The sequence below is a fragment of the Theobroma umbraticum genome, unplaced genomic scaffold, assembly GCF_002168275.2.
Source record: "Theobroma umbraticum cultivar Fairchild unplaced genomic scaffold, ASM216827v3 scaffold_86.0, whole genome shotgun sequence".
Taxonomy (NCBI): domain Eukaryota; kingdom Viridiplantae; phylum Streptophyta; class Magnoliopsida; order Malvales; family Malvaceae; genus Theobroma; species Theobroma umbraticum.
The window spans coordinates 5,274,668-5,296,378 of NW_018397263.1; the positions used below are offsets into that span (position 1 = coordinate 5,274,668).

General features: G+C 33.5%; 2 protein-coding genes and 1 pseudogene across 4 annotated transcripts; 2 read left to right on the forward strand and 1 right to left on the reverse strand.

Moving 5' to 3' along the window:
* Positions 1 to 3,663: 3,663 nt before the first annotated feature.
* Positions 3,664 to 4,905, forward strand: LOC110420350 (short chain aldehyde dehydrogenase 1-like). The gene is made up of 2 exons (XM_021433628.2): positions 3,664 to 3,822; positions 3,976 to 4,905. Exons 1-2 carry the CDS (start codon positions 3,794 to 3,796, stop codon positions 4,769 to 4,771), a joined length of 825 nt encoding a protein of 274 aa, XP_021289303.1. The 5' UTR covers positions 3,664 to 3,793; the 3' UTR covers positions 4,772 to 4,905.
* A 917-nt stretch (positions 4,906 to 5,822) lies between these two features.
* LOC110420273 (TLD-domain containing nucleolar protein) lies at positions 5,823 to 11,499 on the reverse strand. 2 transcript variants are annotated; one of them, XM_021433529.1, is made up of 8 exons: positions 11,398 to 11,499; positions 11,197 to 11,299; positions 10,984 to 11,088; positions 10,444 to 10,529; positions 9,982 to 10,223; positions 9,110 to 9,206; positions 7,036 to 7,219; positions 5,823 to 6,402 (listed from the first exon to the last, which is right to left on the reverse strand). In XM_021433529.1, the coding sequence occupies exons 1-8, from the start codon at positions 11,448 to 11,450 to the stop codon at positions 6,097 to 6,099; spliced, it is 1,176 nt and encodes a 391-aa protein (XP_021289204.1). In that variant the 5' UTR covers positions 11,451 to 11,499; the 3' UTR covers positions 5,823 to 6,096. The 2 variants fall into 2 exon arrangements, with proteins under 2 accessions (XP_021289204.1, XP_021289202.1); XM_021433527.1 differs by having other exon boundaries at positions 9,110 to 9,299.
* A 7,096-nt stretch (positions 11,500 to 18,595) lies between these two features.
* LOC110420442 (uncharacterized) lies at positions 18,596 to 21,491 on the forward strand (annotated as a pseudogene). The gene is made up of 2 exons (XR_016351458.1): positions 18,596 to 19,032; positions 21,083 to 21,491. The product of XR_016351458.1 is annotated as an uncharacterized LOC110420442 (transcript).
* Positions 21,492 to 21,711: the final 220 nt, after the last annotated feature.

The following is a 21,711-nucleotide window of genomic DNA, read 5'->3' on the forward strand; positions in this document are numbered from 1 at the left end:
AATTTTGAAGAAAATTGTTTGTCCTTTTAGTCAGATTCGACCTAATTAGGTCAATTCAACCTATTCGAGTCTCTTATGCCAATTTCTACCTAATTCTCGACTATTAAAGTGTTTTTGATGAAATTGACCCTTTCAAACCTCCATTAAGACTTTATTTTATAATACCCATGCATTAAAATTCATCAAGACATCACAAATTGAGATTAATTTGAGAAAATTTTCGAGTTTGATACCCATTTATGACACATTTTGATTTTTCTCATTATTTGATCCTATATACCCAATTTTTATGCAATCAAAATTTATGATTAATCTCTATAACATGTAACTAGTGATTTGTAGAGATAAAATCGAACATAAACACATAAACTTTAAAGGTTTTAATAAAATCAAGAATTGAGTTTCAATTTTGAACCCAAACTTTTAAACTTTAATTTCTCTCACTACAAGCCAAATCAAGTTACAATTTTTATACCGATTTAATCCTTGTAATAAGAGAAACAAAAGGCTTAAATTTATTGATAAAATCAATAACAAAAAAATTAAATTTCTGAATCCATAAAGATTTCAGCTTAACATGGTAAATTTATGTCAAATCCAAACACCCATGGCAGCATCCAATATGATTAAATCGATAGGTTTAATCAAACTTTATGGCCTCAATAACATTTTTATTTTTAATTCAAAGAGAATATTTTTGCATAATTGGGATTATCTAGAAGGATAGCTTCCAAATCAAAGAAGTACATCAAAAAAATAGAGCCCTGTACACCATAAGACCAAAAAACAAAACCTAACAAGAAAACAAAGGAAAAGGAAAAACTAAACACTTCTTGAATCAACAAAACAATCAGGAAAAAAATAGAAGCAATAAAGCATAATCAAAAGCAACAAGAAGCAAAGTCCAGAAAAAGCAATAGAACTCAAAAAGAATCAAACTCACATAAAAAAAAGCATCAGTTGTAAGTGATCAATAAATCCACTGCTCGTTGCACACCACTCTTTGCAAGACAATCAGCTAAATGATTGGTAGATCTTGGAGTATGAATAAAAGACCATTTAGCCACTCTTTTCTTAAAACTAGAGATCACGTTCATAATTCTAATCATTCTCTAAGTAATCAAATACGGACATTTCACTCAAGAAACAACATTGGCAAAATCCGATTCCATTATAAGTTCATGAGTAGCAGCCCATCAAGATGCAGCTAACAAAGCAAAAGCTTCTTTAGTCGTAAGAATCTCAACCCTATTCAAGTCACCCACTCCGATGGATTTTGAAAACCGAATTTTAACATGGCCACCCTCATCACGAAGAGCACCTCCAATACTAGATTCACCTAGACATTCCCTCGTTGCTCTATCAACATTAAATTTAAAACATCCATTGGAAAGAGGTTTCCAAGCCACCTCTTTTCCACTAAAACCACAATTATTAAAAGTAGAGGCATTAGATGGAGCTCTCATCACATCCAAAATTGAGAAATTTTCCTTCAGCCATTTCGCCATAGCCCATCACCTAACTCTCAGCTTAGACATATCAAAAACTTACTAACAACCCAAACCTGACCATTAAAGACAATCTCATTTCTATACAGTCAAATAGACCAAACACAATTTTAACTCATCTCAAGGTAATTTAACAAAACTACATAGAATCAAATTGTTTTTGGCCTAAAATTGTTAAAACTCGTGACTTTTGAAAAACCCAATTTATCAAATAAAATTTCATTCAATTATGAAGATATAATTCAACCAAACAATCATGTAATATATAATTTATTAGCAATTAAGTATGCCCAAGATCTAATTGCATCATACAAAGATAATTATGTATTTTAATAATGTAATTACATAAATTAAAAAAACCACACAAGACTTTGACAAGTAGTCTTAATTTATGCAATCAATATATAATTAGTTAGGATTCTAAATCCTAACCTTGGTGACTCTTGATACCAATTAATAGACTTTATATACAAATAAATTTATATTAACCCAAGATCTACTATAGTAGAAATTTAAACAGCTTGGAAAACTTACGCTTTGATAACCAAATAAACCAGGAGTATCCTGCTGTACATTTTTTTAACAAATTTTCTCTAGTATCAACCTTCTTACATTTTTATTTAACTTGCTCTCTCATTTTACATTTATGATTGCAAGAACAAGGGTCAGGAGCTCCCAGGAATTACTTTTTGATAGTCAAGGGCTCTAATCTTTTCTTCTTGATAGTTAGTAAGAAAACAAAGGGGCGAGAATTAGTAGTGATGGTGACCTGAAATTCTTCCAGGGAAGTGGGGCATACCTTAGGTTTGGGAAATTTCCTACTTTGACGCCGCCTTCTCGGACGCAAGAACCCAGCAGCCAGGCCGCAACATCCTAAGGCAACCCACTTTGAACGCTTCAAGGAGAGACTATAAATTCAAGCACATGGGAAGAAAGATAAAGGGTCGCCATCTGAAGCAACAATTGAAATGGGTAGCTATCCGCACTTATTTAATCGAGAATCAAACCAAGGAATATTACTTATTTATTTGGAAAGAGAGTAAAAACAAAAGAAGGGCTTTAGATAACGGGATAGTCAAATGTTCCTAATTGAAGTTGAAGATATTGAGAAAACAAATAACAAAAAATAATAATATATTTAGTCCGAAGGGGGCTCGGATTGGATTAACTACAATAAACAAGCGATTATTTTTAAAATTATATCATATTCATGTCATTTGTAAATAATCCCTAGGTTAAATTCTCAGAACAAATAAGAATGTAACATTGCTGGTAACAAAATATCTATAATATCCAGATTTCACACAATTTTTTTTGTTAATCTCTATAAGGTTTTTTTTTTTAATTATGTTTTTAGTCAAGCTTAGCCAATGACCAATTAGCCATTTGACTTATCAGGTTAATCTCTATAAGTTGCTTTGTAAATTTAAGATCAAGTTAGTCCCAATCCACTCTGTAATTCAACTACAAAATTAATATATGAATCTAGATAAGATTATACCCTTTATTGATAATAAATTAATTAAGAGTTCGTCATAGTTTCTTAATTATATTTTATGAAGGCGAAAATAGATAGAGCTAAGGTGCCTGTGCTTGGAACTCAATTCAATTTGAATTATTTTCAATTTTAATAGGTTAAGTCAAGCTTGATTTTCATGTTTATTTGATTTGATAAACAATCGACTTAGCCAAATTTGAATTCGATGCTGCTCAACTCATTTTAACTCCCACATATTTGCGGTTGTTGGGGTATTTTTATTTATTTAATTTCAGCTATTATTGTATGATATATTTGAAATTATTTTCATTGCTAAAACAAGAAGGAATTTACAGAAAACAGACTACTCTGTTTAAGTAAAATGTTTATGTGGGAAGATTATAAAATTAAATACACGTAAATGTAAATATACCTATGCATTATAATGTTGATCCTTCAGATGTTTGGTCAATGTTTTACTGCCCGCTTGCTAAGGAGTCGCGGCATATTTGGGACACGGAACCAGAAGTCATGGAAATGTCTGTTACATTGTAGACTTCAAAGTACTGAAATGAAGTAGTTCAAATTGTGGACGCAAGTGTGTAACTATATGTCGATATATTCTTGTAATGAACGCATTCAAAGAGATGACGACTGACGACGCCATGGTTGATTTTTCAGAGCAAGGTTACAGTCTGTGAAGCTATAAAGACCTGATAACAATGAAGTGAAACACACATTCCAAGTATTGCAATCAAAAACAGGCAGAGTGACATATTGGGCAGGATCTCTTTTGTTGATAACTACAATGAGCGCCGAGTCTTCAGTAACCAAGAGGTAAATCCCACAGTTCCCAAATTCATGGCAGTGCAGAACATTGAAACAAATGTTGTTTCTGTCAATCCGAAATTGAGTTAGCAAGAAGTTTGCACGCTAATTAGCTGTTTATTATAGTTATGTTAAGTATGAACTTTACATTCTTCTATGCAGGCTAGAAGGTAAGGTGGCACTGATAACTGGTGGTGCCAGTGGCCTAGGAGAGAGTACGGCAAGGCTGTTCGTCCAACATGGAGCCAAGGTTCTGATTGCTGACATTCAAGATGACTTGGGCCACTCCCTTTGCCAAGAGCTTGGAAAAGAAACCATCAGCTATGTCCACTGTGATGTAACATGCGAACCTGATGTCCAAAAAGCTGTAGAATTGGCAGTTTCCAAGTATGGAAAGCTTGATATCATGTTGAATAACGCTGGAATTATGGGTCACCATGAAGTAAGAGTTACAGATACAGATACTGAGAGCTTCAAGACAGTGTTTGATATCAATGTGCTTGGTGGATTCCTGGGTGCCAAGCATGCCGCTAGGGTCATGGTTCCTGCCAAGAAAGGGTGCATTCTCTTTACCGCAAGTCTTGCATCAAAAATAAGCCTGGGTACCCCGCATGCATACAAGGCATCAAAGCATGCAGTGGTAGGGTTGACTAAAAGCTTGAGCGTGGAGTTAGGTGAGTATGGAATTAGAGTTAATTGCATTTCACCTCATGCAGTTGCCACTCCGTTGTTCCAAAAAACACTCGGGGTATTCGATAAGAAGAAGGGAGAGGAGGTCGTTTCTGCTTCAGCAGTACTGAAAGGGGCCATACTGGAACCAGAAGATTTTGCAAACGCAGCCCTGTATTTGGCAAGCGATGAGGCTAAATATATCAGTGGTGTCAACCTGACAATCGATGGAGGGTATAGCCTCAGCAATCAAACATGGAAGATGGGGCTATCCGTACTTTCTGAATAGACCTTTGTGTTAAACTTTTCTAAAACTACATATGTAATTGAGGGCTTATTTGTATGGCCGGTGTCTGAGTCTACTTTCACTTTCGAAGTGTGCTTTCCTCAATAAAATTTGTGTCTTTTTGAAAGGTAAAACAATTTTGTTCCAAAAATAGAGAAATACAAAAGAAAAGCAGACCATAAATAAGTTAGAAGCTCTGCCGCAAAAACAGCTAAGTCATTGAATCAAGCAAGCCATGGAACTAAATCCTGAAAATCTAGAAAATTCCTCGCCTCTTGGTCATGGCGAGATTAGGACGGTAAAAGGCGTCTTATCCCTTATCAAGCCAAAATCTCCCAACTAGCACATTATTGATAATTGATAGGCAACTTTTTCTTCATGTCTGCGCAAGCTATTTGGCCTTTTCTCTTTTCTTAAAGCGCAAATACTCACTCTTTTTCAACACTTTTGACCATTTTACCGGAGAATATCTCATATTTTGGACTATTTTCCTTATATTTTTTGATCGAAATTGGACCATGGAGTGATTAATAGGTATTAGGTGTAAGAGACCTCTTAAACATTATGCTTTCTGTGCATATAGTTACCGTAGATGCCACCATTTTTCTTCCTACTTGGATGTGACACATCACATACAATGCTAAAAAATCTAAAGCAGCAGTAAACTATACAAATAACAACCGTACGTATATACATTTATAAACAGTTATATCACATCAGAAAATATATCTTTCTTTCCAATTTTGACATGTAAATCAAGTTGTGAAAAACAAAGAGAGAAAAAGGAAATTTGGGAATTTAGTACTGTACATCTTATTTCTTAATCTGCAACTGTTACAAGATTTGGGTATATAAGCAAAAGATAAGGGAAACCTGCTTAAAAGATTACCACTGTACTAGCTAACTGAATAACCTTAATAATTAAGCTATTTACACACAAAAAAAATCAAACAATAAGACGCCAAGCATGTTGATATGACAGCAGAATAATAGTAAAACGCAGAAATTCATATTGCAAAGAAAGAGTAAATGATACTCTGATGGCTGTCAATAATTGACAATAAAAAAGGGTAGTTGGTTCTCAATCTTCTTCTATGCATTTTATTTTGAAACCAGATTTCCATGAGCCAATAGCATTACACCCTTTCAAAGGCGGTGATCACCATCAGTGGCAACATATACTGCATCCAGTAATACACACCTTTTGCAAAGTAGAATCAAAAAATTCTACAGTACAGGCCACAGTGCCTTCATCATTTAGTTATAAGAATTTTTTAGATTGTCAAGACCATCTAAAAAATGCATGCAATGTTGGAAAGCCTCCCAGACTACTCGCTGGCATTTGCAATCCCAACCATGTTGAGCATATGCCTGTCCTCCTTAAACCTTTCTAACACTGTACCCTTTACAACATCTTGCTTTTCGTGTTCCATTCCTTTTCTAACAACTCCCCAGCATTCTATCACCTCTGGGCATATTTGGCTGGTCTTTGAAAGGCAAGGGCTATTGAAAGTGGTACAGGAAAAGGTATGCCCCTGATCAAAGCTTGCTGAGAGGAACAGGCCAAAGTGATTAATGCGTCCTCCAAAACCAAAACCATTTGGGATTGCCTCTGAACTGAAGTTCACAGCACACTGCCAATGCAAGATTATTAGCAACAAGGAACTGGCACACTCCCATATGCATCAGACGGAAAGTATGCAGTTTTGGTTCTTTCCTACCACAGAAATCAGAAAACCAGATAAAAAGGGAAAACATGAATCCACTTTTTCAAATCAGAAGAAAAGGAGTTGGATAAGCCAACCCAGGGCCAGGTTTAAGAGTCCTTGCATCTCAGTGGTCAAACCCACATTAAGTCCATGATATTAGAATAATAAATATTGAATAACCCTGAATAACTTTTATAAATAATTCCAATTCATTTCCAAGTTGAGTATGAAAGCTGCCGCAATAAATCCTAAATCAGTGCTACCCTAAGTATAGACAACTTAAAATTGGCAGTGTACATGTGTAATTGCATAATTTCCATCCTGGAAAGGTCTAATTCTACAGATATTTTACTCAATCACTACAGAGCTCTATAAATGACAGCATGCCAACTTACAAGAGGAAATTCTCTTAGCAATATCAGAACTATAAAGCAAATACTGCAATTGAATATTCTAGGAAACAAAGAATTCAAACATAACTTGGCTTCATCTGGAAATGAAAGTAAGTGGAAATGGTACCCTGGGGAAAAATGAAACAAAAGCAAAGTGGAAACATACCCATTGCAAATTACTATTTGCACCTGTTGGCCTGAAAATTGATGCCTTCGGGTAGAGCTGAAAGATAAAAGACTTCATGTCCCCATAGAAATTGCTATGCCTCTCCCAAGGCTGAGAAGCATAACCTCCAAATATGTAACCTTCTCTATCCTTAATAATCAAGACAGTTGGCCCATCATTGTTTCTGCAGTTCAATTGAACAATTACCCATTCACTCCTACTTAAAAAAAAAAAAAGGGTCCCAGCAACTGAGAAACGGAAATAAAATTAGAAAGTACTTAGAACTTATACTTTCTTCAAAAAAAAGAAAATGAGACAAAGAAAGGCTGAAAACAATAGTGAGAAAGTTCATTTGATACAGAGAAAATTGTCTTATCTCTATTTTATTTAATGAACCACTCACATACAAGCCAATAAACCTAGAAGGCAGAAAAATAAGAATCCAATCGGCATATTTTAGGCTCCATTTGATTAATGCTTTGTTTTTTCCTTCTTACCTTATTGCAAAAAATGAATAAAAGGAAGAAAAAAAAAACGAATAGACAAATAGCAATAAGCAAAGTCATCAACTAAACAGAGAAGCAACCTAGTTCATAGAACTGTCAATATGGGCTGGCCCGGCCTAGCCCGGCCCCAACCCTTATGGGTTGAGAAAATATGGGTTGGGCCGAGCCAACTCATTTTTTATATGGGCCATTAAAATCTCAACCCAGCCACCCCTTATTAACCCATGGGTTGGGTTGGGCCAACCCATTTTTATTTTTTTCAAAAAAAATAATTTTTATAATTTTATTTGATAAATTATTTATTAACAAAATTGTTCTCTAATTTAATTCATAAATTGAATAATAAAAACATATTACAAATAAACAAATTACATCAAATATAAAAAAATAAATAAATTACATAATAAAGTTTAAATCTTTAATACAAACTACTATCTCATAAACATAAGTATATAACCAAATAATAAAAATTTCAAGACTCATTTATATCCTCCTCAATCCTCATTCTCAAGTAAAACATTTAAATCTTGTTTAAACAGCAATGATGTCTCAAGGTCTGAATCATTATCAATTTATCATCTAATATTCATTACCATAAAAGAAAAATAGATAATAAGTTTTAATCTAAACTAAAACTTTTAATTTAACAAGTGAAGATTAAAGACATTGAAATATATAAAATAAACGATACTATTGGTAACTAAATTATTAATTTTACATAATTAAATATATAAAATTATTAAATTAATTAAAATTATTTTTTTCTGACCCATAGGGCTGGCCCTGCCCCAGCCCACATCAACCTACTGATTTGGTGGGCTGGCCCCATTTAGGCCCGATTCTAATATGGGCCAAAATTTTCTAACCCAACCCATCCCATAGTTAATAAAAAATGGGCCGGCTTTATGGGCCAGGCCCATTTTGACAGGTCTACTAGTTCATCATAGACAAGCAAGGCGTCTTGCTTGATTGCAAAGCATGAAAAAAAGAAGAGCTAAATGCTTGTCAATTTCTTCTATGTCTCCCTAATAGATGCATAAACAAGAGTGACAGCGTCCACAATGAGCTCTTTCTGTTTATTGAGACTGTTCCTTGTAAGATATAGGAAGCCCGTATGCCTCAATGACATCGTTTAGAGATTTCTAGGTCCAAGTGGCTTCAAAGTAGACTGGATAAAGAAGCCAAGATAAAAATATCCAAAGTTATTGCAGCAATGGAAACCATACTATAATTGTCTATCATATCACTGAAAATGGAGTTTAGCAGTCACAGATTGATAAGAAATTGTCAAGCAAAATGAGGAAACCTATGGTCATAATCACACCAAAACAAATCAGACATGATCAATTTCATATTATTTAAACAAAAAAAATAACAATTATCTGCAATTTTTTCAGAATAGTTTAAAATATTACATGAACTTCTAAACATTCAGAACCAGATAATAGTTGGGTAAGCAGGGGACAGAACTAACGGGGGGATTCTTATGACTTGAAATGAAATGAAGAAAAACTAATAAAGTCTGAATAGAGATAAGAAGTGTGCAAGAAAGGAAGCAAGGTACTTACGATACATTGCCCAAGAATGTGTTGAAACTTGAGCCATTTAATGCACTATGATACAAAAGTTTCCATTCCTCTAGCTCTTCTTGAGATAGAGCTCCTCCTATATGCCAAGCATATTCATCTCTTAGTAAGAATATACTAGAATCAATATTCTCCAAATGCTGCAATTTAGGAACCTGAGATCCCAGTCTCCCTACACAAGAAAGTATCGATTAAAACTGGACCTCTGATATTAATTTTATCTCTATCATAGGAGACTGGAAAGGATTCGGCGTAACAACTGCCTGGCCATGTCTATAATTAATCTACAACTCAGCTTAATCTAAGTTAAGCCTTAATAATTAAGCATAATATAAAGACAAATAAAGTTTTCCCAATGAATCAGGCTTATCAAAGTTAAGCTGGGTGCAATAAAATCAGATCATCAAATTGAAATTAAGAGGGCTGCATATTTTTGCTAAGTTCAGGGAATGCACAGCTAGACAAGGATGCAAATTCAAAACTATACACATAAAACAGCATGCCTTGCAGTATATGTCTCAGCTATTCCAATTCCAGTGATCAATGTTGAACCTAATTTTGATGGTTTTGAGCTACCTGCGCTCATATGTAGACCATTGTCATCAAGAGCCATTCCAATTACAAACTTTTATTAAAATAGAATACATATGTCATTAGATGGGCAAAAATGCTTTAAAAGCCGTTTCTTCTGAACATGAAACTTTAAGTTAAGCACCTTGTCTGTACTGCAATTGTTTGCATTAAACATAAAGTAGCTTTTCATACTTGTATGACATAATGTCTCCATTGATGATACCAGAATGTTAAAGATTACAGAATAAAAGGGCATAGATAAGTGAAGAAGCATAGAGAACCTGGGTCTGGTGGCACAAATAGGCTCGCAAGGAACTTCTTCACAGATGGTACAAGAGAACACCAGCTTTTGAAATCCTCAAAAGACATACTTTTATCATTACATCCCTCATGATCCTTTGAGAAAGTTGCAGCATTCAGAAATTCGTCTACCATGTAGCAATTCGATCTTGATCCTGATCCAGAACCTTTCAGGTGGAATATATGATCAAACATTGTGATTAGAACAGATTCTAGATCAGACCTGTCATTGAGAAGAAGCCACTTAAATTAGAAGGTCTCTAACATGACAGAGCAGCTAGAAATTCAATTAGATGGTAAAAGTACTTATAACATGAAATAAAAAATGTTCCTTCATTAGGGTTCATGTGTTGGGAAATAAATGTTAACAAAACCAATTTTAATGGCTAGGAAAAAGTGAGTTGGTGAAGTAAAGAAAATATTACAAGTGATCATAATTCTACCTTGTCAAAATTTCATCATTTGTAACATCCAACAATCGATAAATAAACTCCTCAATCTCATCATTTGTCCCTTTCTCATAAGTCCCCTACAAAAAAGGAAACATATAACCGATAGCTTCTGCGAGCTCAATACAGAACAGCCATTAACATAGGATCCCCTCAGTTGTTGCTTTGTTCCTCGCCTTTTGATATTAGTTATTTCCTTCTTCAAAAGTTACTAAAATGCAAAATCTTAGTATTTGATTTGAAAATGAACAAATAGTCAAAATGTAACGCACAGAAAATATGGTAACCATTCCATATTGAAGCAAAACCATGCGTGTTGTCATTCACAAAATGTTAAAATTTTAATCTTTAATTATTCAACAACAGTTACGCACGTTTAGCTTTTCACTTGGGGAAGTAAAACCTAAGTAACAAAAGCAACAATCAGATGAAGTTATAACCAACTACACTCGTTCTAAGCATTTGTATGAACCGCTGATAACTAACAACAAAAATGCCGGATATAATAAAAGAATCTAAAAAAGGAGGAATTACTTTAGTGATCACGAGGTCTTCGAACGTAAGCTTATCGTCCTTCCTTCCCTGTGTGGCCAAATCAAACATTCTGTCTCCGAGAGGACCTTTTAATCCAAAGCAAACCTACACCCATAGTAACACTTCTTGTTTAAAAAAAACAAAAAGAATCAATGGAAATCAAAACAAACATTCATAAACAAAAATGGGGTAGATCAGCAAAAGGAACAAAACCTGAAAGACAGAAGAAGATATATATTGACCATTGCTCTGTGACTGGGCAGCCAGGGAAGCGAACAGTGATTTGAGATCCTCCAGTTCCTTTGGTGTAAAAGATCTTAAACACAATTATTTTCATTAGTTCGATTATACCCACCATATAATAAGTAGTTTTTAATCAAAAATAAATAAAGGAGAGAAGACAAAAAAAGAAACCTGGAAGCTGAAGTGAAACGAGGATTTGCAGGAGGTGACTGGCTGTTTCCCATTGTTCTTTTCTTGCTCTGCTTTACTTTGATAAATTTTCCGGGTAATGTTCGTTTCTTCCGTTTTCCTTTCCCTCTATTTACTTATATTTAATGGGCCGAGGTCCAGTACAATATGCCATGTCCAAGTCCAAACTGATCGAATTTTTGTTGGATTACAAACCAGCCCAAATTGCCATGATTGATATTGAAGAAGACATTTATGCTTATTTGTTTCTATTAATGTTTTCTTAACCAAAATATCCTCCGAGAGACAGCATTGAATCACTGTTACCTAGTGAAAATTTAGGGCTTAATTATTTTTATTTTTTCAAAAAGTGTAATGTATAATGACATTTAATCTCAAATGAAGGGCAATGTAATTTGCTATATTGAATTCACGATTAAATATCATTTTCAAGAAAATATTTAATAATTTTTTTCCAAGAGATGAAGTACCATTTTCCTTTCCTCAATACATATTTTTCAATGTTTCACATCATATAATTAAATATTTTTATTAAATCAAAATATCCATATTTTAATAAACAATTTAGTGATTTTTCTTTTTCTAAAAACACGTATATATAACCATTAATGTCAACACTGCCAACTTTGGGATCAATCTTGCCTTCATTTTTAGCCTGAAATTCAATTTTTTGTGAAAGAGGGATCAATCCCTCGAAGGGTGGGATCATAGCAAAAAAGGAAGGCAACATGGAATCACAATAAGGAATAAAGCTCAAGTGTTACGAAGTCAGAAAATATAAATGAAGAGAGTTCAGAGTTCAAGCTCAATCAACAAAGGAAAGATCAATTTAGAGCATATGAAAAATATAACTCTCACTTTTTATTTCAAAAAAATAATAACCTAAAAACCTTTGAACAGCTCTCCTTAAGAAATCATAAGCCAAAAGTGAAGAGAATAGCATTCAAGTGGATGTGCAACATAGTCACCCAAACTTATATGTTCAAGAGTTATTTATAATCATTACCAAAGCATTATCAAGAAAACACAAAGACTATTGTAAGGAATAATTTGGCGTTCTCCATTTTTGCAACTATTCAAGAAAATATCAATTCAAAGAGCGATTTCCAATAAAAAAATATACACAAAGATCATACATCCATTCTCAACCATATTGTCATGAAATATGAAAGACATCGAAGCCACTGTTATTTAAAAAAATAAGTCGGAGAAAAACAAATGTAGTTTATCCCTTCGCAGAGCACCGCTTTATGATGGAAAGTGGAGTGGAGAGGAGGAAGGAAATTGTTGACGTAGAAAACATTCCATTGCTTCTTGTCATCATATCTCATCTTGTCTTGCCCTTATCTCATGTTGTTATGTTCTAAGTTGAGAAAGTGAGGTTTGGATTTCAATAATTCTTTATTGCCCTTATCTCAAAGCAATAAATAACGAAAGTATATCCAAAAATATAATCTATGGTGTGCTTAAGCCATACAAGATCGATTAATATGATTGAGATGTAAGAAGTAATAAAGTAGTATGTCATAACTATCGTAGACTCCCCACAAGGCAATAGTGTAATGAATGGAGAATAAATGGTGATAATATTATAATGCGAGTGTTTGGAGAAATTGATTAAGAAAGATAAAATTTAATTACGTTAATGATGATCAAAAGGTTATAAGTCATAATGATAACATTATATTTTGAGACATGAAAAATTAGAATTAATGGAAAGAATTTGATGGTGAATGAAAGAATTACGATTAAAGCTAAAGATTGGCGTGTGAATTGCCTTTTTACATGATGTAAATTTCATTGGCTTAAAAATGATGTTGAAGTGTGCGTCGCATAGAAGCAAGACAAACATGAAGTATGTGGGGATAATTGAAGGCCTTAACCCTTCCCTAATGTTGAGAACATGTACAGGAATGAATATGTTGTATTTATAACGCTATAAGTTATGTAATAATGTATGGAGTAAGATGAATGAATGTCGAGAAGTTTGATAAGAAACGAAGCAATAAGATAGTGATTAGGTATATATAAGCAAGAATGATATGTGATCGATACGGGTATGATTGAGGTTGAATTGTGTTTAATGATAATAATAGAGTTAAAGGTGTGCTCAGAATCTCAATGATAAAGAGAGCATAATTGTGAGAGATACTGTTGTTTTGATTCTGAAGATGACAATAGACCTAAGTAAATTATTCTAGTCAAACTGAAGGTGAATAAAGTGGATAAATTAAAATCCCTACGAAAGAGAAAATGAAATAAGATCATAAAGTGAGATTAATAGCTCGACGCTGACGTGAATTCAAGGACAAATTCTATTTAAGTGGGAGAGACTGTAACACCCCATACCCTCGTATAAGAGTCAATATGATCTCATCGATGAGACAGAGGGTTGATAGACGTAAATTTAAGTGTGAAAGAGCGGTGATATGTGAAAAAAATTTTAAAATAAAATATTTCGTACGTGAGGACATGATAATTAAATAATAATAGTTTACCGATGATGAATTAGCTAGATAAAAAGGCAATTCTGAAGTGAACCGGAACAAAGTAAGACATTTTGGTTCCCAAAGAGACAAGTTGAAAATTTTGAAATAAAATAATATTTTATTATTAAAATAATATTAAAATATTAATATTTTATCTATGATCGAAGTTAGTCGTGAAGAAGAAGTATATGACTAATCTAAGTAGAGGAGAATAAATAAGAATGAATTTTGAAGATAAATAACGTTAGTGGGCCTGCGTGCCTTTATTAAATAGAGCACAAGTAGGTAAGTATTATTTAAATATTATGGTGACACCTTGATGGGATACAAATCTTATAATATATTTGTACACATGTAAAGGAGAAACTAGAAGGAAATTGAAAATTAAGAAGTGTTGGAAGGACCGAATTATAAAGTATGAAAGTTCGGAGGGTACACGGTAAAAAAAAAAAGTTTGAGGATTTAAGTGTAATTTATAATATTTAAAGTTAAATGGATATTGACTAATCAAGGAAGTTAAGTTATGTGAAATATGAAATGTACATGTGAAAGTTACTATTACATGCAAACTATAATGTGCATAAAAGGATAACTTAACGGAGAACGTGTGGGACCTCACCATGTGAAAGAAAAATGGAAAGATAAAGTTAAAGATTATTTGCATGTAATTTAATTGATACTTTGGTGGTCAAATGAGAAAAGTAAAATGTGGGTTGCATAAGACTTGATTGGTTGGATAAATGGCCAAATAAAATATAAAAGAAAGTTGTGCATGAAATGTAATTGGAAGAATGGGTGGCAAAGGAAATAAAAATAAAATAAGAAAATGAAGTGGCAGATGGAAGGTAATTAAGATAGATTTTGGACTAATGAGCAAAAGAGATAATGTGTGCATGAAATGTGAGTGGAGAGTGAGTTAGCCTAATGAGATAAGGAACAAATAAAGGAATGAAAAGGAAAAAGAATAGAATAAAGAAACCAAGAAAATAAAAGTGAAAAGATATAGAAAACGAATGTGATGGGTGGAAAAGTTACTAAGGCTTTTTGCCTTGTACTTTTACCTCAACAGGAGAAGAAGAAACATGCCACCAAGACATGCAACCTTGGCAATCCGCCCATGAGAGAGAATAAAGAGAAAAGGAAGGAAAATATGGTAAAGGCAAGTGATCTGGGCAATCCGCCAAGTAAGCACAAAATGGAGAAAACTAAAGGCATTTTCAAGGCTCGGCCTTGGAGATCTATCCACTACAAGGGGAAAAGAGAAAGGAGAGGAAAGGAAGAAAGAAAGGGAAGAGAGAAAGAAAGGGGGAAAGAAAGAAAGAAGAAGAAGAAAAAAGAAGGAAAGATCGGTTTGGTGAACCCGAGACAAGTAAGGTAAGGAGATTTCCATTTTTCTTGAAATACATGCTTAGTAAATTAATTGTAATGTGTGATTTTGTTTGTGATAAGAAGATCTACGAGGATTCAAGGAACTCGAGGCATGCATGTAGGTAGATTTTGGAATGCATGGTAATTTTGAGCTAAACAAGCAATGGCTAAGCGTTTTAGTCTTGAAATTTCAAGTGAACAAGGAAAAGTATGTATATTTGATTGCATATGTTCGTGGCAGCAATGGTGACTATGAATGTGAGGAAATGGTGAACTATATGTGTGGAACTCAAGCTAAAATCAAAAGGTAAGCATGCAATGTGGTTGCATGGTGTTGTGTTGGCATTGGTTATTTGATAGACTTTGGATTGTATGTTAAATGATTGTAAGTAAGGGTTAATGAAAACTATGAGATTAGGTTATGGAATTATTTATTGATGTGCTGTCATGCATGTGAATAAATTAAGTGTATTGAGTTTATATGGTTGATAGGAAGTGTTAAGTAAAGAAAGTGTGTTGTGGTGGCGTGCCGGAGGAGGTAACAGGAACTGATGAGTGGAATTAGCTAGATACGCGCCCGAATCAATAGCGATGTAGCGTCTCGCTATTGTAAGATAAGTAGGGGGTGTCGATTTTAAAATCTTCGTATTATATATTGATTTATGTTAATAAACATAATTGGTTTTCTTAAGAGCATTTGTGGATAGCATGAACTGTTAGCCTTGATAGGCAATTTTGAATGGATTTACAATGACTTATATATTGGTTTTGTAGAAAACATAAGTTGGTAGAAACTATAGAAAGTTTGTAAGTACAAGTGTTTTAAAGTGATTTGGATATACCTATAGATAAGCTATACGCGTAAAGAATTTTAGATATCGAGAAAAAAGCCTTTCACAATGTTTGTATCAAAATTTGTGCCTTATATTCTTTTGTTTGATATGCATAGCTAATGCATTTGTTAAACGATTTTAAATGTAAGTTTTGAGCTTCGTTTTTAGCCCAATTTGTATATAAATATTTACACCATGCCATTAGTTTGAAAAGTAATTTCAAAGGGGTTATCAAACCTTGATTTGAAAGGATTTAAAAGGAAAAGCCTTGTAAAACTTGATTTGGTTTTGAAAACGGTTTTGACAAACTGAGAATGTAGAAAGTAGGCCGGCTATTACTTTGGTTAAGTGTGACCCTTATGCATAAGTGAGCTCTAGCTAAAGAACCTTTGGGTCATCGATGAGCTGTTAGACATGGTTGGGGCCTAGTTTGTGATATACGTGGCAAAGCCATGGGTTATATATGTGGCTAGGCCACAAGTGATATTCGTGGTTGCAACCGCTTGATTTCTCCGATGTCGGCCAATATCGTCAAGATTGCCATGGCTGTGGAGATTCGGTGGAGCAGATCTCCTGGATGTTATTACATGAAAATGGTTAACGAGTGATTACGATTCTTACCTACTCAAGAGCCTTGTGAGTTTTCGACACATACTATTTTGCAAGGTGGAGAGTTGAGATTTCTTTGCAACTCCCTTGGTTTGAATAAAAGCTTTCAGTGCTTACTTGATGAACATGAGATGTTTTACGTGGCCGTAACTTGATTTCTTTACATGCCACATAATTGGGAGCGTGCATACTTTATATCGTTGACCATATTTGTATGGTAAAATATGTTTTCGATGTTTGAACTTAGTTTCGTAACATTATTTTGGCACCGTTTTGCCAAGTGAAAATATTATTATGATTTACTACATTATTTTTACAAAGCACAAATATCTTACTTATGATTTGGTATTTTAAAATATGATTTGATATTTTGGTTTTAATATTCAACTTACCGCCTTACGCTTGTTTCCCATCTATGCCCTGCTCACAAAGCCGATGATCACTGAGTCTCTGTGAGACTCACCCCTCATATTTCCTTTTTCAAATAGTGATCAGCCTAGCGTGCATTCATTGGCAATTTCAATCCACCGCGGATAAGTAAGGGCATCTCCTAGCACTTTATTCCGAGTCGCTTATTAGAGGTCGAGTTGTCTTAATGTAAATTGTTATGAAATTAGACAATTGTGTCAATGCAAATGTACATTTGGGGATTATAAGTTTTGATGTATTATCTTTTATGATTATGTGGAATAAAGGTTTATTCAATTTATAAAGATCATTATTCAATTCTCTTTACAAAGAGTTTTATGGATCGAGATGATTTTATAGATTGATGGTATGAATATGAGGTAATGACTAATGTTTTAAATAAGGCTTATTCGAGATTTGACGAGTTTTCCCACGAGACTTGGACATCGATAGCGATCGAGGAGTGGTCGTTACATCATCCACTTCTATTAAGTTTAAAGTATTCTTTCACTTTTGGTGGGTGATCCGCTGATAATATGTTATCCACTTCTAGTAGATTATCCATTTTTAGTGGATCAATGGATTAAGTCATCCATCCACTTTTAATAGGTAAAATTATTTTTAGAATAATGATAGTGAAAATTATTATGATGATTATAATTATTAAATGATATTGCATTTACTTTAAGAAATGGATAGATTCATGACTATGATCATAATTATTAAATGATATCGCCTTCACTTCAGGGAATAGACGGATTTATAATTTTTTATTAGTTACTCGTTTGACACATTTATTTTAGGGAATGAATATTCATGATTTTTCATTAATAGCAATATAATAAGAAATTCACTTTCCCATCAAGGGACAATATTTAATATATACAACATGATAATAAAATTCATATTAAGGTTGATTTTTAAAGAATGAAAATATTAAAGAGATATTAATTACTTATTTGATTTGTTACAATAAAAAATTAAAAACCAACCATTGAAATCATTTTAAAACTTGGAGATAATAAAAATAAAATAATACTAACACTTACCAGATTTGCTAAAATTAGAAATAAAAAACCAATCATTGAAATCATTTTGAAACTTGTAGATGAAAATAAAATAATACCAAAATTTAAGTGATTAAAGAATTAAAAATATAAGAGAAAATATTTAAAAGGGGTAAGAAGATTTTATTCAAATCTATACTTAAATGAATGACGAGTCTATCTATAAGCCAACAACTCCTTAAATCATAATCTTAATCTAATTTTAAATTAAATTATATTTTTGTATTTTATCTATTGATTACTAAATCATAACATAATGGACATTCACACATTTATTTGTAATAAAAATTAACTTTAATTTTTGTTTTTCATGTTCAAATAGTTAATTGCTACATGCTTAAAAATTTTAAATAAAAAATAATGTAAATCCAAAGAATCCAAATTAAATGTGACCGGATTGCCATCTCTCCACTTAGTCGGAGGCTAAGAAACTGATTATTAATCTAATTTAAAAAAACGACAAAGGATATATGCCCCGAACATAAATTTTCAAACGAATTTCCATTTTTCCGGTGTCGTCCACTTCGATCTGCCACTGTTCTTTCTTTTTATTATTATCGTTCTCTTGCTAATTTCTTCCCTTAAATCGGTGGCAGCAGATTTCCATCTTCTCGAAACACCCAAAAGAGGAAAAGGAAAATTGAAACAGAAAATTAGACAAAAATTGGGGGTTAAATGTGAAGCGATGTCGAGACCTTGGCTACTCGTTTTCTAGTGTTTTTAATAGTGTTCACTTCACAGTTCGAATGGAAGCAGCAGTTTGGCGAAGAAATTGAGCCAACTCCCACCGTTTCTCTCAAAGACCAGTACGTTTCGAAACGCCAAGAATCCGTCAAAGAAAAGGTTTCGCCTTTCCTAATCCTCTCTCTCATTGTGGATTCCGTAGGAATTTTTCTTGCACGATTTTATCTTTTTCAATTCGACAACATAATTTAGATATTTGCATGCAAAGGGTATAATGATAAAAAAAAAAATAGTGAAGTGATTTTTGCTTTGTTTTGTCCTTAGTCTTTCAATTCTACCAAGTAATGGATTGAAACAGTGTTTTCCTTTTTATTGGCTTTTTCATCTTTCCTACCTAGCAACTAGGCGATTGCTTACTCCTAAAAAGTTCTAAAAGGCTCAAACATGGCTTCTATGAATTGGTCATCCTCATATTTTCTTTCTATTTGTTAGAGTTCATTCTATGGTCGATTGCCACTCGATGATCTGGTCAGAGTTATATAAGCTCTAAGAATGTAATAGCATTTTCTTTTTCAATTAGCAGAACCCGATATACTCAAAGAAAGCGTATGCAACAATATGCATTACCATGAATGTTCAAATCTTTGGGTCATTTTGATGAAGATTACATTGCTGCGGTGGGTGCTGAGATGCATTATTTACAAGCTAATCATTCTTTGTAGTGTTTCTTCTGTCCCTATACTTCTGCTCAACAAAGTAGAAACAAATGCTCGGAAACATTTGCGACATTTTGTTTAGGGTAATAACGATACCTTTTTCTTTCTTTAGCTCTTGCTTTGCCATGCTTTCAATCTACCTATGAAACAACCTTGTTTCTTGACTTTTCTTAACCTAGAAATAGCTGGTTACTTTGCTTTGCAAGCAAGCTTAGAAAATTGATTTTCTTAAGGTTTTATTTCATTGATGGACAAAAAAGAAGGTTCCTCTGTTTGTTCAGATGCCTATTCACTGAAATTTAACTTCTTAAAAGATCCATGCTAATTGGAGTGTATAGGACTTTTATTTAAATTTTCTTTGTAATGAACAAAATTAACAACATCTATATATTGCTAAATATTGTTTTGGCTTCAGAGGTGTTCACTAATTCTCAGCTGATTAAAAATTTCCATACCACATTCTTTTATCTTGATAATTTGCACTATCAATTCAAGTGCCATGAACTTTATTAGATGGCTCATTCAACTTGTATTAAAATGTTACCCAGCAGATATAGACACGGTTGTTTTTTTTTTTTTTTGGGGGGGGGGGGGTGGGGAGTTATGATCATAGCTACCTGTTCCAAAAAAGGATTGCCCTTAGTGGAACTGTTTTTTATAATGTATTTGCTCACAAAGGCATCATTGTTTGGGTGGAACAGTAAAAACTTTGGGCTAGTGAGCGTCCAAAGATTACACTTTGGGACTGGATAATTTCCTTTTAGTATATGCTTGCTAGAGGATGAACCTACTTGCTTAAATCCATCTTTTCAGCCCATCTCAGCAAGTTTTGTGTGGATAAGAATCATGAATTGCTAGATCTGACTCTTGGACATGCATCTGTATTTTGGTCAGAATTTTGTATGACACTCACTTAGTGTCTTGATTTCAGTTTTGCAATTGCATTGCCATAAGTGAAAACCTTTAAGTAGCAGATTTTGTTTTAGGTTTGCCCCTTTCTCCTTCTAATTCTGTTAGTCTCTTGGTGAAAAGCGCAACTCTAATATTTGAGTGTTCCTAGTCGCAAATGTCATATGTTAAAATTGAAGTTAGTGGGATTTATTTCTTCAATCTAGTGATACTTTTGAATTATTCGTTTAGGCAGGTAGCTTTTATATGATGGTCTTATTGGAAGTTTTCCCAAACTCCTCATCTAATATGACTTTTACATTATTTTTTAAAATTGTTTTAGTGTTAAAAAAAACACCTTAACATATACCAGATGTTGATAGTGCCATACAGTTATACCAGTTAGAGGGTACCTCAATATGACCTATTTTTTGTCTACTTATTGCTGATTTAGTTTGATTTTAATCTTCCAGGCTGCATTCATTATTTGTTCTGGTGTAGTTGCTTGAAGTGAATTGAAATTTCCAAGGGTTTTGAAGATGGCATATATCATCACTGGGTATTAAGTGACTGATTAGAGTTATTTTCTATTAACTTTGCCACAGATCATACTTTCTCAAGAAAGGAATATTCAGAAACTGAATGAGCTAGTGAGAAGTCTTCGGGAACAGTTGCTACTGTGTAGGGCTGAAAATGAGGTTATCAATGGCTCTACATTTGCTTTGACGGAACATTTGACTGAGCTTGAGCAGCAGCCAATGTTGGATGACTAGTATTGTTGGGTCACGTGCCAAAACATCAATACTGTTTGGTATGTGCAAGTAGATGAACCTTGATTTCTTTCTTGCCCCCTTTTTTGTAGCTTCATAATGATTATTGTTTTAGTTGATTTGCAATGCATGATATGAAACTCCAAATACTTCTTGTCAATATCTCATTTGATGGTTGAAGTTAATGTTTGTTATAATCTTCTGCAATAAAATGTTCTATCTCATAGTGATTTTGTAGTTGAAATCGTGGCTCAACAGGTGAGCAGATAGTGTCCTGAATGGAGGTAGAAAGGGAAGTCAGTTTATTGGCAAATGGCAGAAATATATGAAATAAATACTGCACACAGTATGAAAATAGAGTAGAATTGCTGAGAACTATGAACATTAAATTATAGGAATATAATTTTATTCATAACTTATACTATATTCTGGTAAATGATACACAACTTTTTTCAGGTCCCTCT

What these genes read in the sequence shown, in the direction of transcription:
- LOC110420350 (XM_021433628.2), top strand. Translation starts at nt 3,794, where the DNA reads ATGAGCGCCGAGTCTTCAGTAACCAAGAG. An exon ending in GAGTCTTCAGTAACCAAGAG is followed by an intron (nt 3,823 to 3,975) that starts GTAAATCCCACA and finishes TCTTCTATGCAG; the next exon opens with GCTAGAAGGTAAGGTGGCAC.
- LOC110420273 (XM_021433527.1), bottom strand. Translation starts at nt 11,450, where the DNA reads ATGGGAAACAGCCAGTCACCTCCTGCAAATCCTCGTTTCACTTCAGCT. An exon ending in TATCTTCTTCTGTCTTTCAG is followed by an intron (nt 11,089 to 11,196) that starts GTTTTGTTCCTT and finishes CTATGGGTGTAG; the next exon opens with GTTTGCTTTGGATTAAAAGG. An exon ending in AAGACCTCGTGATCACTAAA is followed by an intron (nt 10,530 to 10,983) that starts GTAATTCCTCCT and finishes CCTTTTTTGTAG; the next exon opens with GGGACTTATGAGAAAGGGAC.